This window comes from Perna viridis, chromosome 8 (assembly GCF_037379345.1).
Source record: "Perna viridis isolate PV_CMFRI_1.1 ecotype Kerala chromosome 8, ASM3737934v1, whole genome shotgun sequence".
NCBI lineage: Eukaryota > Metazoa > Mollusca > Bivalvia > Mytilida > Mytilidae > Perna > Perna viridis.
This window is the reverse complement of record NC_142452.1, coordinates 11,358,433-11,375,840: the sequence shown is the minus strand read 5'-3', so window position 1 is coordinate 11,375,840 and position 17,408 is coordinate 11,358,433. Positions and strand designations below refer to the sequence as shown.

The window sequence follows — 17,408 nt, the reverse complement described above, 5'->3', positions numbered from 1 at the left end:
CTTTTAACACCCGGACGTGCACGGGGCAAAAAGAAACCAGATGACGCTAACTAAATCCTGCAAACTGAAATATACTTGCATATGCCAAAGGAAAGGAAACACTTAAGGCGACAATATTTTAACAAAAAAATCAAAACAACGGGGATTTAGAAAACATTAGATACATACGTAATTGAAATAAATAAGTCATAAGATACCTCATATCCATAGAAAATTATTTTTTTTATATAGAGTGAATGGTTCATACAACGAAGGGAAATGAAAAAAAAAAAAAAAGTAAATCATACTAAAATAGTAAAATAGTAAAACATAATATAGGAAACATAACACAGAACTGTCTTTAAAATATATATGAATGTGTTAGTGGTCGTTTGCAGCCAGTAATATTAATGTAAGTGGTATAATTTGAATAGTCTTGATTGTAAGTATAATGATTTAATTAACCTTAAATAATTAGTCATTTTAACAGATTGAAAATCTTATTAGGTGAATTTTAACGAAGACGATTTTGGATATTCCGATGAATATAGTGGTTAGGAAACTTTCTAACTCAGACTGAATGCATGGATGCAGATATACTATTTTCTATATTCAAGCCAATATAACAATAGCATAAATGTAATGAATTTATTTGACAAAAATCCAAGACGGGAAAGGAGTCATGACCATCGCCACTATACGTCACCTAAGTTACACGATGTCTCCATAGATGGTCTCCTTCCTTTCATACAAAAACCTCTTGGACTTCATCACATTAGGACCCAACTCTATTCTATACTTCTCACTCTACTACACTCCCTGTACAAAACAAGTCTTGACACTCCTGTTTCTGACCCCACCTCATCATAATACAGAGTTGTTGCCATCATTTTAGATAGTGGTTTCCACAGACTCTTTAAACCAGTTTGTGTGAAAAGTCAAGATGAAGAAAAACGATCATTTCTTCCACTACCTTTTGTCAACAAAGGTATAGATGCAATTAATTTGGCTAACATCCTCTATCACAAAAACGTTACCGACAAAATGCCTCCATATTTCAAAGACAAATCCATACCAATTATTTCATATTCCTATACTTCACCCATCGCATCCAAAATTTTCAATGATAAAAGGCTATTGCAGAACCTCGAGATTGAGGACTTCAAGGCTAAACCACCTGACTGTTCTTGCAAAACCTCTCCACTCAAATATGGTCCTTCTGGTCACGTCGTTACGGGAGATTTAACCATTATCGAAAACGAATCTCTGCGTAATATCCTTTCTAAAGGTCCCAAGTACCGTGAACCACGCTCCATAAATTGGAATTATAACTTTAAAGTTCTTATGGATGCCGTCGAGGACTATGCAAGAAAATGGATAAAACGAGAACAAGAAGACATTGATTCTCTGTCAGAGTGGTTAAAGGCCGTGAGGTCTTTAATTTTGAAACGAATGAAAGTTTTAAATAGGTCAATGAGTGCCAAGGCTACATCAGTTTTCAAAGACCCCGATGTAGCAAAAACATTGTCTACTATACATGACAAATATGTTGTCGTACCAGCAGACAAAGCCCATAAGAACATTGTTTTTGTCTGCAAAACGTTTTATATCCAATGTTTATTAGAGGTAGACGTAGAAAATAATAGTAGTGATAAGACCTACACTGCTACCACTCTCCAAAGAAGAGATTGTGGAAAACCATAAATCTGTGCTATCCTCTTTTGGTCTCTCTACCAAGGACGATGATTGTGATTTACCGTCTATGTACTGGATTCCTAAACTTCACAAGAATCCATACAAACAACGTTTCATAGCTGGATCTGCAAAGTTTACCTCCATAACCTCTTTCAAAACTTTTAACTTCTATACTCACAACTGTCAAAGAGGGTCTGCAGTCCTACCACAACACTTGTTACTCTCGTAGTGGTATTAATTCAATGTGGATCCTGAAAAATTCGAAAGATCTTTTGGAGACAATCAGTTCAAGACTATTATCTGAATATAATAGCATTAAAACCTATGATTTTTCAACACTGTATACTTCTATTCCCCACACTCAGTTAAAATCCCGACTTAAAAACGTTATACATCGTTGTTTTCCCCAAAATATGGTACACCTAGATACATATATATAGTTCTTGGTAGAGATTCCTCATACTTTGTAAGAAATAATTCCAAATCATCTTCCAAATATACAGAGGTAGTGTGGTGGACGTGTTTTTCAACAAACTGTCGGCATTCAAATGGGAACAAATTGTGCTCCTTTACTTGCTGACCTATTCCTTCACTCTTATGAGGCTGACTTTATAGCTGATCTGATCAGAAAGAAAGAATATCGTTTGGCTGGATCAGTTTCCGCTATATAGATGACGTATTATCTTTAAACAATCACAATTTCGGGGATTTGATACATCGCATCTACCCAAAAGAACTTGAGATAAAGGATACTACAGACACTGTGAATCATGCCTCATATCTTGACCTACACTTAGAAATCGATGGTAAAGGAAAACTATTGACCAAACTTTACGACAAACGTGATGACTTTTCATTCAGAATTGTCAACTTTCCTTTCATCTGTGGCAATATCCCTTCGTCTCCTGCATATGGAGTGTTCATATCACAACTCATACGTTATGCCAGAGCTTGCCGAAACTACGCAGACTTTTTGTATCGCGCTAGAACTCTAACAAATATGCTTCTGGAACAGGGTTATGTTGATACAAGAATGAAGTCATCACTACAGTAGTTTTATGGTCGTCGTCATGAACTCGTGGATCGTTATGGTGTATCCATCAGCACCATGAAAACTGATTTATTCAACGGGTCATAGTTTTCCTTTCCTCGTTTGTCTACCCCGGACATGACTTTTTATGAGCAACTCGACGGGTGTTTCTAGAAAGCACAGGACACTTACCCTACCGGTGCACCTGGTCCATGCTCCCAGTTTTTAATGGAGTCCGAGTTGCTTTTACTTTTGTTACTTTGTATATATGATTTAGGTACTTTATGTTCTTTGTTGTGTATGTCTGGTCTTTGTCCCTGGATTACATTCTTTTGATTACCGCTATAACCTTGGTTCCCTTGATTACTCTTTCGCTATCTAAACATGCCCTTAAGAAAGTTACGATCGATATTGTAATTGTTTTTATTTGTTTGTTCGTGTTGTAGTTGTATGTTTTTATTATCAGCTTTTTAATAATTTCATGCTGACTGGCGCTGGAAGTTCGTCATGTTTGATATATCAGGGGTGATTTTATGTATGGATAGAAGCATGTTTATCTTTTTTTTTTGTTTTTTTTTTTCATTGCGACAACAATAATTTGTACTACACAGCCAAATATTTTTCACGTGAAATCAGATGTACCTGAAATTCCTATGAACTGTGGGATAATTTAATATAAAAGTTAAACATACAAAAATAACGTAAACATGTTTAACTTCATGTGAGGAAAATCTGCTAATATATTTTAAGTGAAATGATGTCATTATCAACATGTCCTTGGGTTAAAGATTGTCGCTACCAAATATGAAAAGGCCTTATCAAACCTGACGGAAAAATTTTAGATAATTTTATGATATTACATATTCAGTAAACATGGAATATCATTTCAAAGAACTCGGCTAATTTTATGAACAATAAAATTCGGCTGGCGTTCAAGGAATTATTATTTCATAAGAATTCAAAAATAAAGAAAAATAATTCTTTTCTTAATTCAGTTAATTTGTTAGGGCACTTTGAACATTTCCATTTTTTATACAAAAAAAATATATTCCCTTTGGTACTAAAATGAGTTAATAATTACATTGGAAGCATTTCATGATGAGGAACTCGATCAAGCCCTTCAGCGGTATTCAAGGATTACAAAACCTCAATCTTTTTATGTAAATGTTTGTTGTATTGTCTGCATTCTGTATATATAGCCTAGCTGGCCGAGTGGTCTAGGGCGCTGGACTTTGTGCAGGCGGTGTTGCCATAGATTTCACAGCGGTACGAGGTCGAGTCTCGCGAAGTGAATGACCAAACATATATATACGACTTGCCATTACAACCATTTGTGCATTTAAAAAGCTACTGTCATTCCTAAGTAAAAAAAGACTTTGACACAAATCATCCTTTCTGGGCTTTCAAGTTCTCATAATATAATTTCACTCCTAGACAATTTATTTAGAGCTCTTCAAACTGATGAAGGAAAGTTACATTATTTTTTTCTGAATCTCTTATACGTTTTTGGAATAAATTCAGAATTGCATGATTTTTAAGGTAGATATTTCAGGAATGCATGTTCTGATCAATATTCCAATATGTCTTTATGACATCATCGTGCGTGTGGTTGATGGTCTTGTTTCTTTTAAGCTTATAATTTTCATTGTTTAAAATATCAAGTTATCCTGTTATATAGATGAAGAGTTTTCAAGCATGCTTAAAAATCAAACTTTGAACTACTGACACTAGGATTACAATCCACGATTACATGAATTTACAAAGTTAATCATTTATTTAGTCCACAGGTAATTTTATTTTAACTTAGATATAAAACAGTGCATTACTCATGGTAAATGCTGGAAACTCTCCAAAGACCTATAAGAACCTAGGATTCCTTTTTATAAAAATGATGGAAAAATAAGAACTCATAGTATTAGACAAATATTTATTTCTTGTAAAGAATAATTTATTTTAAAAAGGTGCAATTGACTTTCAAAATATTATAGCTTGTTATGTAAGATATAGCCTTGATTTAGAATATGTGTAATGAATCTGTGTAGTCATGATAATGATATACTTCTTAAACTAAATTGAAAATGATTTCAAACAAAAAACTGGAAGAACTCAAGGTAAAACAAAAGCCTCTACATACAATAGGTAAAGTATATCTTAACTGTATCAAAAATCTTATGCTTTACTCTCTGATATGTAATACAATGATAAAAATCATTGTGTACATGCAATAAAATTAAGTTAGTGAGAGAAAACTCATCCAATGATAAATACCGTGAGAAAGAAATTTAAGCACATTTCTATTTGGAGTTATTGACTATTTGATATCATATGGCACTACAGTATAAAATATTGATCTATAACACTTTTCTCCATCACTAAGGTCTATGTACTTAAGCCAGAGTGTCATTATGTAAGACTAAATACATATGTTATCACAGTGGATATATGTTAATTGTCATTTCAAATCACTTCTGGTTACATACATAGGTCAGCAGAGTGTACACAGCTTGGCCCGTCCATTTATTTGGGTCAGAAGTATGTACTGAAATTATACACATTAGACAATCTTAAATGTTGAAATAAACTGCTAGAAGTATCAGTACTATAAATACTTGACTCGTATCATATTGTTTTCACTTTCCTTCACCCTGGCATCTGACATTCAGATTCTGTTTTTTATAGCAGTTCTAAAAATATATATATTGTTCCTTCAGCGTGTGTGTCGACCAATAAATTTTCTACTTTGACAAAACTTTGTTAATGTTAAGGTATGCCTAATTTATTTCACTATATGTATATATATCTCGTATATGTAACAATATATTTGAAATCAAACTACGTAAGATACTAATTACAAACTGTAACAAAATATCATGAAACTTTATTTAGCAATGTCTATTGTAGTACAATTTTGTGAAAATGAAACTTGAAATATTGAATATTAAAGTGAAAACATAAGTTAAAACAAAATGTAAAGGCAGGACACTGTTCCATGGAATGTATAGTCCGTTTCTAAATAAACAAAGAAAATATTCCCAATAGGCTAAATGTAATTTCAATTTTATGTATTTAAATTCTGTTTTGTATGCCTAAGTATTTGAGGAACTTGTTGAATATTAAGGTTCATAAGTAAGTCAAGTTACATCAACACATCGGAATATCAATGGATGTCAATTGACCTTCACAAAAAACATGCTTTCTAATCCTGTAAGTTCTGTACATTTGTATCAACAAATTTCATATACTTGAAGCGACATTGCTTGGATAGAGTAGCCTGATCACATAGATGGTGTAATTAAAACAAATATCCAACATTCAAACAGACAAAATAACATTAAAGTATTTGAAATTAAAATTGCATTAAGCCTAATCGGAATTTTTTAGGTCTGTTGATATAAAATTACTCAGAGTTTCTGCACTTTAGAAAACGAAATGCGGTTAAGAAAATTTATTTATTTTGAAATAAAGCTTTAATATTTATAAGAATTACTTTCGAATATTTATGAAATTCAAACACTATAATACGTGGATATTTAGGGATATGTGATAATTATATGTAGGACATTGGATCTTCGTGATTTAAACAATTTGATCTATTATCATAGGTAACAAGAGAGAAGAGGGTTTGTGTATTAGGATTTAATTGAATACAAGGAAAATTGTTTACAAATGTATATGAGCATACATATCAACGGCAATAACTTACATATTCTCCCTTTGTTCTGTTTTAAAAATTCTAAGTACATTGTAGTTGCACGTTATACATAAATAGAAAAAGACAATCACATAGCTCAGATAAATAAATAGCATTGGGATGTGGAAAGGGTATATGCATTTATTCATCATTTACTGTTATCAGTGGTTTTATCTCTGTACATTACCCTTCCAAGATTTCACTTTTTCAATTTGTAATATTTGTCTTTACCTCTTTATGTGAAACAGCTGCTACCATAGCTAGTTCTGTGTGTATTTATAAAATCAACTAGATGAGTCAACATGACACAAATTCCCCATCTGAATTACAATTTTCGAAGTTCAATAGGGACATTACTCCATAAAAAAAATCAACGAGCCGGAACAGAACTTAGCCTTGGTGTGTAACTCATCAATGCAAACCTGTATACCAACCATCAGTTTAATATTTTAAGGTATTTAGAAAAAAAAGTCTGGAAAACAAAAATTAACAGATTTTTTTTCCTTATTTCATGGGGCATAACGCCATAAAAAAATGTATTAACTGGGACAAAACTCGAACTCGATCTACCAGCATACAAAAAAGTCAGTTCAGTATATGAACGCAGGAAAATTGGTGGTGGTGAAAATACTAAATGACTTTGTGGTAGGGGCATAAAGAACAATAATTTGTATAATATCTGACAAAGTTTTTAGTTGATTTCATTTCTCAGAATATCAAGTTATGCCTATCTATTCTACATACCTTGTGTAATCCAAATCATCATTCACTTCATCTTGACTCTAAAAAAATTTAAATATTAAAAAAAGCGAAATACAACTCACAGTCAAGTACAAGACTAGAAAAGTCAAGAAAAGGACAAGAACTTCAGTGAATAAAGGAAGGTCATTCATTATAGTGATAGAAATCTGGGGTCTTTTGTTGGAAAAGGCAACCATACATCAACATTTGAAGAAAAGCTTTTTTTTTATTGAAAACTACCTGTGTCTTGCTTTTATTCAATCACATATATTGTTAATTATGAAACACTTCTTAAAAAATGCATGTATATCCACCAAACCACTTAAGGGTGAGGTCAGCGGTCATGTAATGTTAGGTGAGTAACTCAAGGTTTCTTTGAGAGACATGTAACTTATGTATTTGATTATCTTGTATTTGAACCTCGAACCAAGCTTGAGTGGAATTCATTAATTGAAGCATGTATATCAGAATCCTTAATTGATTTGGTGTACAATACAATGAAGAGGGATGAAACTACATCATTAACGATGATTTTTTAATGAATAAAAAGATTTCTTTACCCCAGGGTTTCCAAGTAAACCAAAGTTTGATTTTTTCAAGGGTCCACCTCTCCCTGACAATATATCATCCTGCAAAAAAAAAAAACACAGTTAATTTCTTACAATACCTTTTACAGAAAATTTAAAAAAATAAATGTCTAGTTCATCTAAATATGAGTTAGTTGACATGTAATTGTGAAGGCCAAGCATCAAAAGGGTGCTTCTACCTGCATTTCTCCAGGTTTCAAAAGTAAACGAGATCAGGAGTTTTACTCGAGACTCTTGGTGGAATAAACCAGCTTTTCCTTGGTGGAATAAACCAGTTTTTTTCCACATGAAACCTTGAAGTCATATATTGTTGTTTATAACATTTTGAATATAAGATATTTTCTACTTACTAGATTAATTGTTTTTGCTTCTTCATCAAAGAATGTTAGACACCATTTTCTAGTCTAACAGTAAAGATTTAAGAAGGTTTTTGGACATACCTGTTTCTTGTTTCTCCTAAACAAGTGCCTTGGTTGCCACAGTTTGGCAAAGGATTTCACAAATCCGCTCTGGCAAGGAATGCATTTATAAATTGAATGTTACTTTGCATGAAATATCAAAATTAAACAATTGCCAAATTTCATATTACAACAATTTCTATTGCAATTTTTCGATAATTAGGAAAACACACGAACTTTCAAATGACAATTGCTTTCAAAACTTTGAAATATTTTTAGCATTTTGAAAAAATTGATAAATTTTTTAAGCTAAAAATATAATTGAATATTAATCAACAAATGTTAAGATCTGTAGTAGGACTTTGCAATGGATCATAACTAATGAATCCCCTTCCCACTTCAGCTGAGTAGGCTTTAATATACATATTATAACAAAGCAATATACAAAAAGATATTCTCTCTACTCCTCTACTCAAATCACTAAGGATTACAATGAATAAAATTTCTATCACAAAAAAACAAGAATAAACTCACATGGGGTATTAACATAATCTACAAGTTTACTATTTAAAACTAAAAAAATAAACACTAACCAGTGATAAATGATACAAAAACATTCATCAGAATTTTCTCAACAGTCTCAATATAATGGTCATTTAATATGTAACTACACCTTTATACAGTTAATATTCTCAGTAAATAGTATTAACCAGGCAATGGTTGGCACATCATCTTTCTCGATTTGGTCTTTTTTTGGCTCAAATATATTCAATGCATCTAGAAAGCAACCCAAAAGCAATTTGAATGTATCCTGGAGCATCTGTGACCTACGTATTTTGCACTGCTTATATAGGGAAAAAGTGCAGGAGAATTTTTCTGCCATTTTTCCATAGTGCATTTTAACTAAATTTTAGTTATCAACATCACAATAAAGCAGTTTACAAACACTATGATGGTTATTTCTGAAGGCTTCTTGGTATAAGAGTAATTATGGGAACTAAGGTTATAGCGGTAATCAAAAGAATGTAATCCAGGGACAAAGACCAGACATGGAAAACAGACACACACAACAAAGAACATAAAGTAACTAAAATCATACATACAAAGTAACAAAAGTAAACGAGCAACTCGGACTCCACTAAAAACTGGCAGCATGGACCAGGTGCACCGGTAGGGTAAGCGTCCTCTGCTTTTCTAGAAACACCCGTCGAGTTGCTCATAAAAAGTCGAGTCCGGAGTAAACAAACGAGGAAAGGTAAACTATGATCCGTTGAATAAATCAATTTTCATGGTGCTGAAGGATACATCATAACGATCCACGAGTTCATGATGACGACCATAAAACTTCTGTAGTGATGACTTCAATCTTGTAGCAACATAACCCTGTTCCAGAAGCCTATTTGTTAGAGTTCTAGTGCGATACAAAAAGTCTGCGTAGTTTCGGCAAGCTCTGGCATAACGTATGAGTTGTGACATAAATAATTGGATAATGAGAAAAAAACTCTTTTTTCTTCATGTGCCACACCTTATACACATTTTGCCTGATTCTAAAAGAGAAGTATTTAATATGTAACTACAATTTTGTAAATGTAAATAGTCTCAGCAAATAATATATTGCAACAAAGCAGCTCTATTACAAAAAAATATGTAGCAGAAAAAAACTATTGGCCACAAAGAGGAGGAACAGAATATCAACAATATAGAAAGACTTTTAAAATGAAAGCCTGGAAAATGAGTATTGATGTATATTTTGTATTTGTTTTATAAAACCTCAAGGGAGATAACTAAAAGAGGAATGCCAGTGAAGGGACTGATGATCTATAAACTGTGCAGGAAATAATTGCAATGGTACCAATTCTCCATTAGATTCCCTCAACATTTCTTCTTCTTCCTGTTTGTGTCGGTAATACCGTAACTCCTTTTTAGCATCTAGATTATTTTTCTGAATTCTTTTCAACAGCTCTTTTTCTATATTTTTCCTTTTATTACGATTTTCTTCAAATGTCTATGCATAAAGTAGTAAAATGTTAAATCATTTCCACTGCTGTTATATAAATCAATTCATGCCCGGAAATCACAATTAATATTTTGTCTGTGCATCATAATAAACCTGAACCTGCATTACCTTAAGTCTATTAACCTCATACTGTTTAAACTCAAAAACTATTTTTTTAAGTCATGACAAGGCTTTTATATTGTTAGAATGTTGTTGAGAGATATTTTTACAGATTATAGAAATTGATAGAAGTTTAAATTTGTGGACGTAAGTACAATGTATTTCACTAAGTCAAGGCTTCAGCATGCTTGTACATTTACAATGCAATAGAAACCGACCAAATTAAAAAAACTCCTCTTTTCGGTACTATGAAGGGCTTCCACATTGAATTGGTCTTGGCTATACCACTCACTTAACACTAAAAAAACTTTCAATCAGAATACGCAAATATTCATTTTACTGTTCATATTATTTTTTTATTACACGTCTTTAATCAGGCAGCACAATTCGAGACTGTAAGTGATCTTCACATCTGACATCATTTGTAATGAGATAAAAATGTTCTCATCTATATATCTGAAGTATTGATTAAAAGGTGGTAGAGTGATAAATGAACATCAAATTTTCCTATTTTTCTTTATTAATTACTAGCTGGTATAATTTACTAAAACGGTAAAACATGAATAGCACCTTTTTTCCAGCATCTGTTTCGATACAATAAACATTAATAACACATAAGACCAAACAAATGAATGGTGACATAATATTACCTGCATTCTCATTAGTTCAGCCTCTTTTTTATTCTGGTCAAGTTTTTGTTGCAACAGCTTTTCTAGCCTCTCAGTAGCATCATCGTTTTCATTGGTTGGCGGATTAACCTTGGCCTCAATAACGACCTCGGGTTCTAGTACTTCTACTACAGTATTTAATTTTAAATTTTATAAAGGGAAACAAAAAATAAACAACTTTGTCTTTATGCATACATATTACCATATTGTCAAATGATTATAGACATAGTTAATAATTAAAATACTGTTAAAAGAATCCATGAGCTGAATAGTTTTATTTGATAGGCACGAACATTCAATTTGCTGTGTGCTAATATTATGACATTCCACTTATCTTTTTTGCAAACATTTTCTTTTTCTTTTTCCCATTTATTTTTAACTACCCAGTTTTATTACAGAAAGTTTTATTAAAACGTGAATACGGTTTTGCAAAACAAAATTCAGTTTTAATTTAGGTTTTCCCTAATACAGGGAAACTTGTCCAAACCGGATCCTTGATAATTGGTCTTACATGTTGTAACCAGACACTTTTTAAAGTCCCTTTATATTAAGCTTAATTTATTTTGACCCCTAGATATGTAAATCAAACAATCCTCTATACGGAACTAAAGAGTAATCAAAAGAACCAAGATTCTAGCAGAAATCAAAAGAATGTAATCCAGGGACATGGAAAACAGACACATAAAACGAAGAACATAAAATAGCCAAACTCATACAAAGTAACAAAAGTAAACGAAGAACGCGGACTCCACTGAAAACCGGGAGCATGGACCAGGTGCACCGGAATAGTTAACGTCCTCTGATTTTATAGAAACAACTACCAAGTTGCTCATAATAAGTCAAGTCCAGGGTAGACGAAAAAAGAAAAACAACTAATACACGTTGAACAAGTCAGTTTTTATGGTGCAGATGGATACACCGCATTACAATCCACGAGTTCATGATGACGACCATAAAACCTCTGTAGTGATGGCTTCAAACTTGTAGCAACATAACCCTGTTCCAGTAGCCTAATCGTAAGAATTCTAGCACGATACAAAAAGCCTGTGTAGTTACGGCAGGCTCTTGCATAACGTGTGAGTTGTGATATGAAAATTCCATACACAGGCGCTGAAGGAATGTTGCCACAGATGAAAGGAAAATTATCAATACTGAATGAAAAGTCATCGCGTTTGTCGTTTAGTTTGGTCACACGCTGTGACTGGTTTCACTGTATATGTATTTACGAAAACAATTTTGCTCCATTATACTTCTATACAAAAAAAAGTTCACAACAAAAAATCAACTAAATGATTATAATTCCTTGAAACATTTACTTGTTTTTTTAATGTGTGATACATGAATATTTGACCATCTTTTGTAAATGCTTTATAATTGCAGCTAGATACAATAGCAACTGCCAAACCCTCAACATTATAGGTATTTGTGAACACTACTAGTATACCCAAGCCTGACACACTTCTGACTTCGGATTAAGATATATTTGACAATGCATAAAGATTTGCTTCAATCAAACAAGTTTTAGTTTTTGACACTAATTTGGCCCTATTTTCATAAAAGGGACACAAAATCTAAATTTCAGAACAAGATTTGTCAAAGAACAATAATTTAGGACAAATTTATTGAAGTTGGTGAAGAAATAAGCAGTTAATACCAGTATCATAAATGCTTGCGTTTGACCCTTTTAATCTCTATACTACATAACCTCTTAAATAAACATCCTATTGTGCAATACAACCTTATAATATAAATATACTATTTCATAGAGATTTATTCAGTTACACTGAAGTTAATCATAAGAAACAAAATGCCCACGCACGTTTAATGATAGTGACCCACATTTTACTATAAAAAGAGAAATTTAAAAAAGAAAAAAAAGGTAGTAAAAAATAAAGGAATTAATGTAATTTTCCTTGTATTATATCAATCCTTGGTTGAGAAACACTCTGTTTCTTCTAGTACGATGAATCATGATTACTTTTTGTAAATTAATCTTTGTGCTGATAGACAGTAGACAATAGACAATGATTATGGCATGAACAAAAACAGTACAATGTAATATACATTACATAAACTAAATTTATGACCAATGACCACTGATTTACCGAGTATGACACTATACTATGCAAATGCTATATAATCATCACCGGTATATTCATGCCGCAATGGAAGGAGGTATGGCACGCGGTAAAATTTCGATTTAACTCATTATTTTGTTTTGAATGCCTATACCAAGTCAGGACCATTGCAGTTCCAGCTACTCTGGTTGTGTATAAAAACTCACCTATTTGGACAAAATCATCATCATCATCCGATTCTGGTGACTCATTCTCTCTATTTCTTCTCACGTCGTATGAAGACACAATAACACCTGTTGCATCTGCTTCACAAAATATTACAAATAATTTTTACTTGAAACATTTCTTCTTACTTAAATGTCCACCTGCTGCAAACCGAAAACTTTACAAATTATTTAAAAGTACAATAAGCATAAATGTCAACTGATATGAAATCAGCAAACAAAGCAATACTATTAAACCCATATTTTATCAAAACTCAGATACTGCCAATAGAACAGATGATACAACATGCAGAAAAAAAAACACCTAATAAATGATGTTTGTTAGCCTACATATGACACATTGTTACTTATTCATATTTCTTGTTGTATATAGATCTGCATTTTACATTCATAACCAAATAAAGAACTTGAAAGAGTAATCAAGGGAACCAAGGTTATAGCGGTAATAAAAAGAATGTAATCCCGGGACAAAGACCAGACATGGAAAACAGACATTCACAACAAAGAACATAAAGTAACTAAAATCATACATACAACGTAACAAAAGTAAATAAGCAACTCGGTCTCCACTAAAATCTGGGAGCATGGACCAGGTGCACCTGAACTTATGCAAAACGCCAATACTGTATACAATTTATATCCCTAATTACCAAATGACTAGGACTGGTTATGTAGTCTGTAACTGTTTCTATATAGAAATACAGGTTAATTTTGTTTTTTTTATATGTGTGTGTCACATCGTAACATTTATTAAAAAAAGCAACTACTAAAACACAGAGGTGCAGGACTGTTTCTTTCTTGTTTATCAGAATTTTAAATGACAGAGAATTTTGGGGTTTTATTTATTTTTCGTTTTGTTTTATCAATATGTGTATAGGCAAGGACAATTTTACCCTGATTAATCAATGTCAATTTACAAGATTTAGTTATCTTCCTTCCAACAGTTGGACTGCTAGTTGAAAGATATACAGTAAATTGTTCATCATACACTGGCTCAACCAGCAATGTTGGATTCAGGTAGTAGCAAGATGGAATTATCATCCTTTATACTTACAGGTTTTAGACTTAATTTAGCCCAATTTCTCAATCATTTGTGAAAATTTCATTTGCACAGTGTATTCGAAATTTCACCACACACCAGCCACATTTTCATTAATAAAAGAGAAAAAGGATGTATGAAACATAATTATTGTAGAAGTAGAAAATCTATTGTTTGACAGTTTGCCAAAGAAGCATAGGGAGAAACTAATCTTATTTACATAAAATTACAATTATTTTACTATTTTGTCAGACATTGCGTAAACAAGTCTCAAGTACAGAAAAAAAAATGTTTATCTCTCATTGCTATGAGAACAAAAGAGAAAACTTTGGGCAGGATATCAATTCTCTGAATATACCTGATAATTGATGATATTCTCTCATCTGTTCTTTGATACTGAATGATTCCTCTTCTATTGGGGGTGTTCTGAAAGAAATCCTTGTTTTACATACCTACTGACTCAAAATTTTAAATTCAAACATATGGTAATTATATATGATAAAATCTGTCCATGTTCACAAAAAGATCAAAACCACATACCCTTCAACATCACAATTAAAATTAATAAAATATTGAAATGCCCTTTAGTTGTGCAAATAGGAATTAGCAAATTTTGGAAAAAAAACAAAGTATGACTCATGATGTCAAACTTCATACCAAATCATTCTATCAATTAGAAGCTAAATGAAACAAACCTTTAAAGATTGCATACAATGAGTTACAAATAAATTCACAAGACCCAAATAAACATCATTGAAGGTCCCAAGTTTAATATTTTGGTGGATGACTGTCGCATTGACAATTATACAATATCTCCTATCTTTATATCAATATATTCAACTGGCTAAAAAAAAACCATTCAAACATGGGGAACTTGTGAGCACCACGTATCTCCACTTTTAATTGTTGAACGAAGTTTTACTATGTTATTGAGATTTGTAATATAACACTATTGTAAGTGCAGACAGATAGATTCAAAGTAACCTAGGATCAGATTTTTAAAGAGTTTAAGAACTTCAAAATCCTTCTCAATAATGTATTAAACTCTTGCACCAAAAGTTTTAGAACTGTTAGTCTTAGAAATGTAAAGGTGATTCTGACATCATCAATGTGAAATAGTTTTGAATGGAATTTCTATTACATTATGTAACATAAACAGAAAGAAGATAAAAGACAGATACCTAAAAAGGGGAGACACAGTAGCAGTCACCATGCAGAAGGAATATATCAAGTTTCTAAGCATTCACTTTAATAATAGCTGAGAGATCTGATATAGAAAAAATAATGGAAAGAATGACATACAAGGTAACCACTTTAATAAGTGGGAGTATAGTATTTACTTTCATCTGAACAAAATTGTCAATTTGTGATATGTTTTGTGACAGAATCTTAAATACAAGGTTTTCCATTATGGAGTAATATGTTTGATTTAAAGATTTTTGTGATTTGCCAGGTTTCATCCAAACAAACAATTCTTACTATCTATGAAATAAAAACAAAGATGCTTTTATGAAATCCACAACTTACAACTTCATATAAAAGATTTCAACAACCAAAGACCACTGATACCAACAAATCATAATGCTTTCACAAAATATTTTACCTATATTTATTGTAACTATGTTTAAATCTATATTTCAAAAGATATTCTCCTTTTTAACCAACATTATTCAAACATAAAGAGGTGTCTAGCTGATCTATAAAGGTAGAATTAAAAGCTAAACAAGCTAAGGTATAAATCAGTTTATTATAATCAAGGCATGCTCCATTCATAAATAAAGATAAGAAATCAACTGATTATCATGCAATAATATGTAATGGGTACTGAAAATCAAAACTAAATGCAACACTGTAAATTCAGAAATTATTCTTACAAAAAATTAACCGACTTTATACCATTACAATAAAAACTTGCATTCAGGAAGTTTTAACATGCAGTATTTTCGAAAAAAAAATCCCCCCAAAAAATGAAATCACGTTTTTTGTCTAAAATTTTTTTTAAATGCATTAATTAATGCATGCAATAACTTCTGAATGAACAGTAGTAAATACAGCTTTTTGCTACAACAGATACAGATTTATTCATGATTTGACATTTTCAATATTCAGTTCTCAGGAACTTAGGCAATTCAATTTTAGTAAAATTTTGCCTCAATCAAAGAATGATTTAGGATACTCATATATTTAATGTCCTTGTATGACCAAAATAGTGCTAAGTTTAAATGTCAAGGACAATGATTCCTTAATTCTTAATCTTGACATTTTGATAATAAAAAGAAACAACAAATTAAAATTTTAGCATATGTCAGGAAGAAGTGAATGAAAACTAAGTTTGAAAGGACTTATACTATTACATTTAAGCACCAGTCCATATAAAATTCAGACATTGCCAATGGTAAAGTGATTCATGGTGTAGAAAACCCACCAAGCAAGCAATGCTTTTATTAGTCTACATATGCTATACTTTCACATAACGATAATCTATTCTGCATTCAAATCTACACTTTTTAGAAAATCATACATTCATCTACCACTAAACTCAACCAAATGAAGCCAAATCAAGGACAATAACTCTTGCAGAGTGGAAATTTCATGTACAATCTATATAATTTTTATCTCAAAAGTGCAACAACCAAATGAAAATCTAAGACTGATTATGTGATCAGTAACTGTCTCTGAATGAGAAATAAAAGTGAATTCAGTGGGCTTTTGAAATGCATGAATCAGCAGCTTCTGCCTGATAAGAAAGACTGCTACTTAAAACTTAAAAAGAATAGTTTATTCTATTCATAAATTGCACAATATCTTCTTAACCTTTCATTACGAAGTATGTCTGCTCATGAGTAGCTGTACTTACATAAGAATATCTGGATTTCAATAAATTGCTGAACATTTCTCTTATTAAATGAGAAATATAATTGTAAATAAACCAAACATACAAGAGAAATTAGGATTTTAAAAAGACTGCCTTTAGAAAACTAGGCCAAAGGTGTTCTATATATATATAGAATTACTGATTCAAGACTGTTATCCTAGTATAGAGATATAGACTCATTAACATAACTTCTGAACTAATGCCATTATTACTTAGAAATACCTTTAAAAAGTTATATTTCAATAAAACAGTTTAGTTATTTTTGAAATCCAGATAAAGCAGAATAT

At 31.7% G+C, this 17,408-nt stretch overlaps 1 protein-coding gene across 7 annotated transcripts in view; it reads right to left on the bottom strand.

Annotated features, from left to right (window-relative positions):
- Nucleotides 1-4,617: 4,617 nt before the first annotated feature.
- The window catches only part of LOC148609320 (harmonin-like), a 47,462-nt gene continuing 34,671 nt past the window's right edge, over nt 4,618-17,408 (bottom strand). For 2 of the 7 annotated variants that reach the window (XM_088542684.1, XM_088542683.1), the window contains exons 13-19: nt 14,605-14,672; nt 13,190-13,288; nt 10,888-11,033; nt 8,164-8,232; nt 7,697-7,765; nt 7,140-7,177; nt 5,278-5,388 (exon numbers count right to left, since the gene is read on the bottom strand). In XM_088542684.1, coding sequence (XP_088398810.1) covers nt 5,364-5,388; nt 7,140-7,177; nt 7,697-7,765; nt 8,164-8,232; nt 10,888-11,033; nt 13,190-13,288; nt 14,605-14,672 — 514 coding nt within the window. In that variant the 3' untranslated portion in view covers nt 5,278-5,363. Of the gene's footprint in view, nt 5,244-5,277; nt 5,389-7,139; nt 7,178-7,696; nt 7,766-8,163; nt 8,233-10,887; nt 11,034-13,189; nt 13,289-14,604; nt 14,673-17,408 lie in introns of those variants that run through there. The other 5 variants (XM_088542682.1, XM_088542686.1, XM_088542685.1 and 2 more) reach the window with 5 other exon arrangements.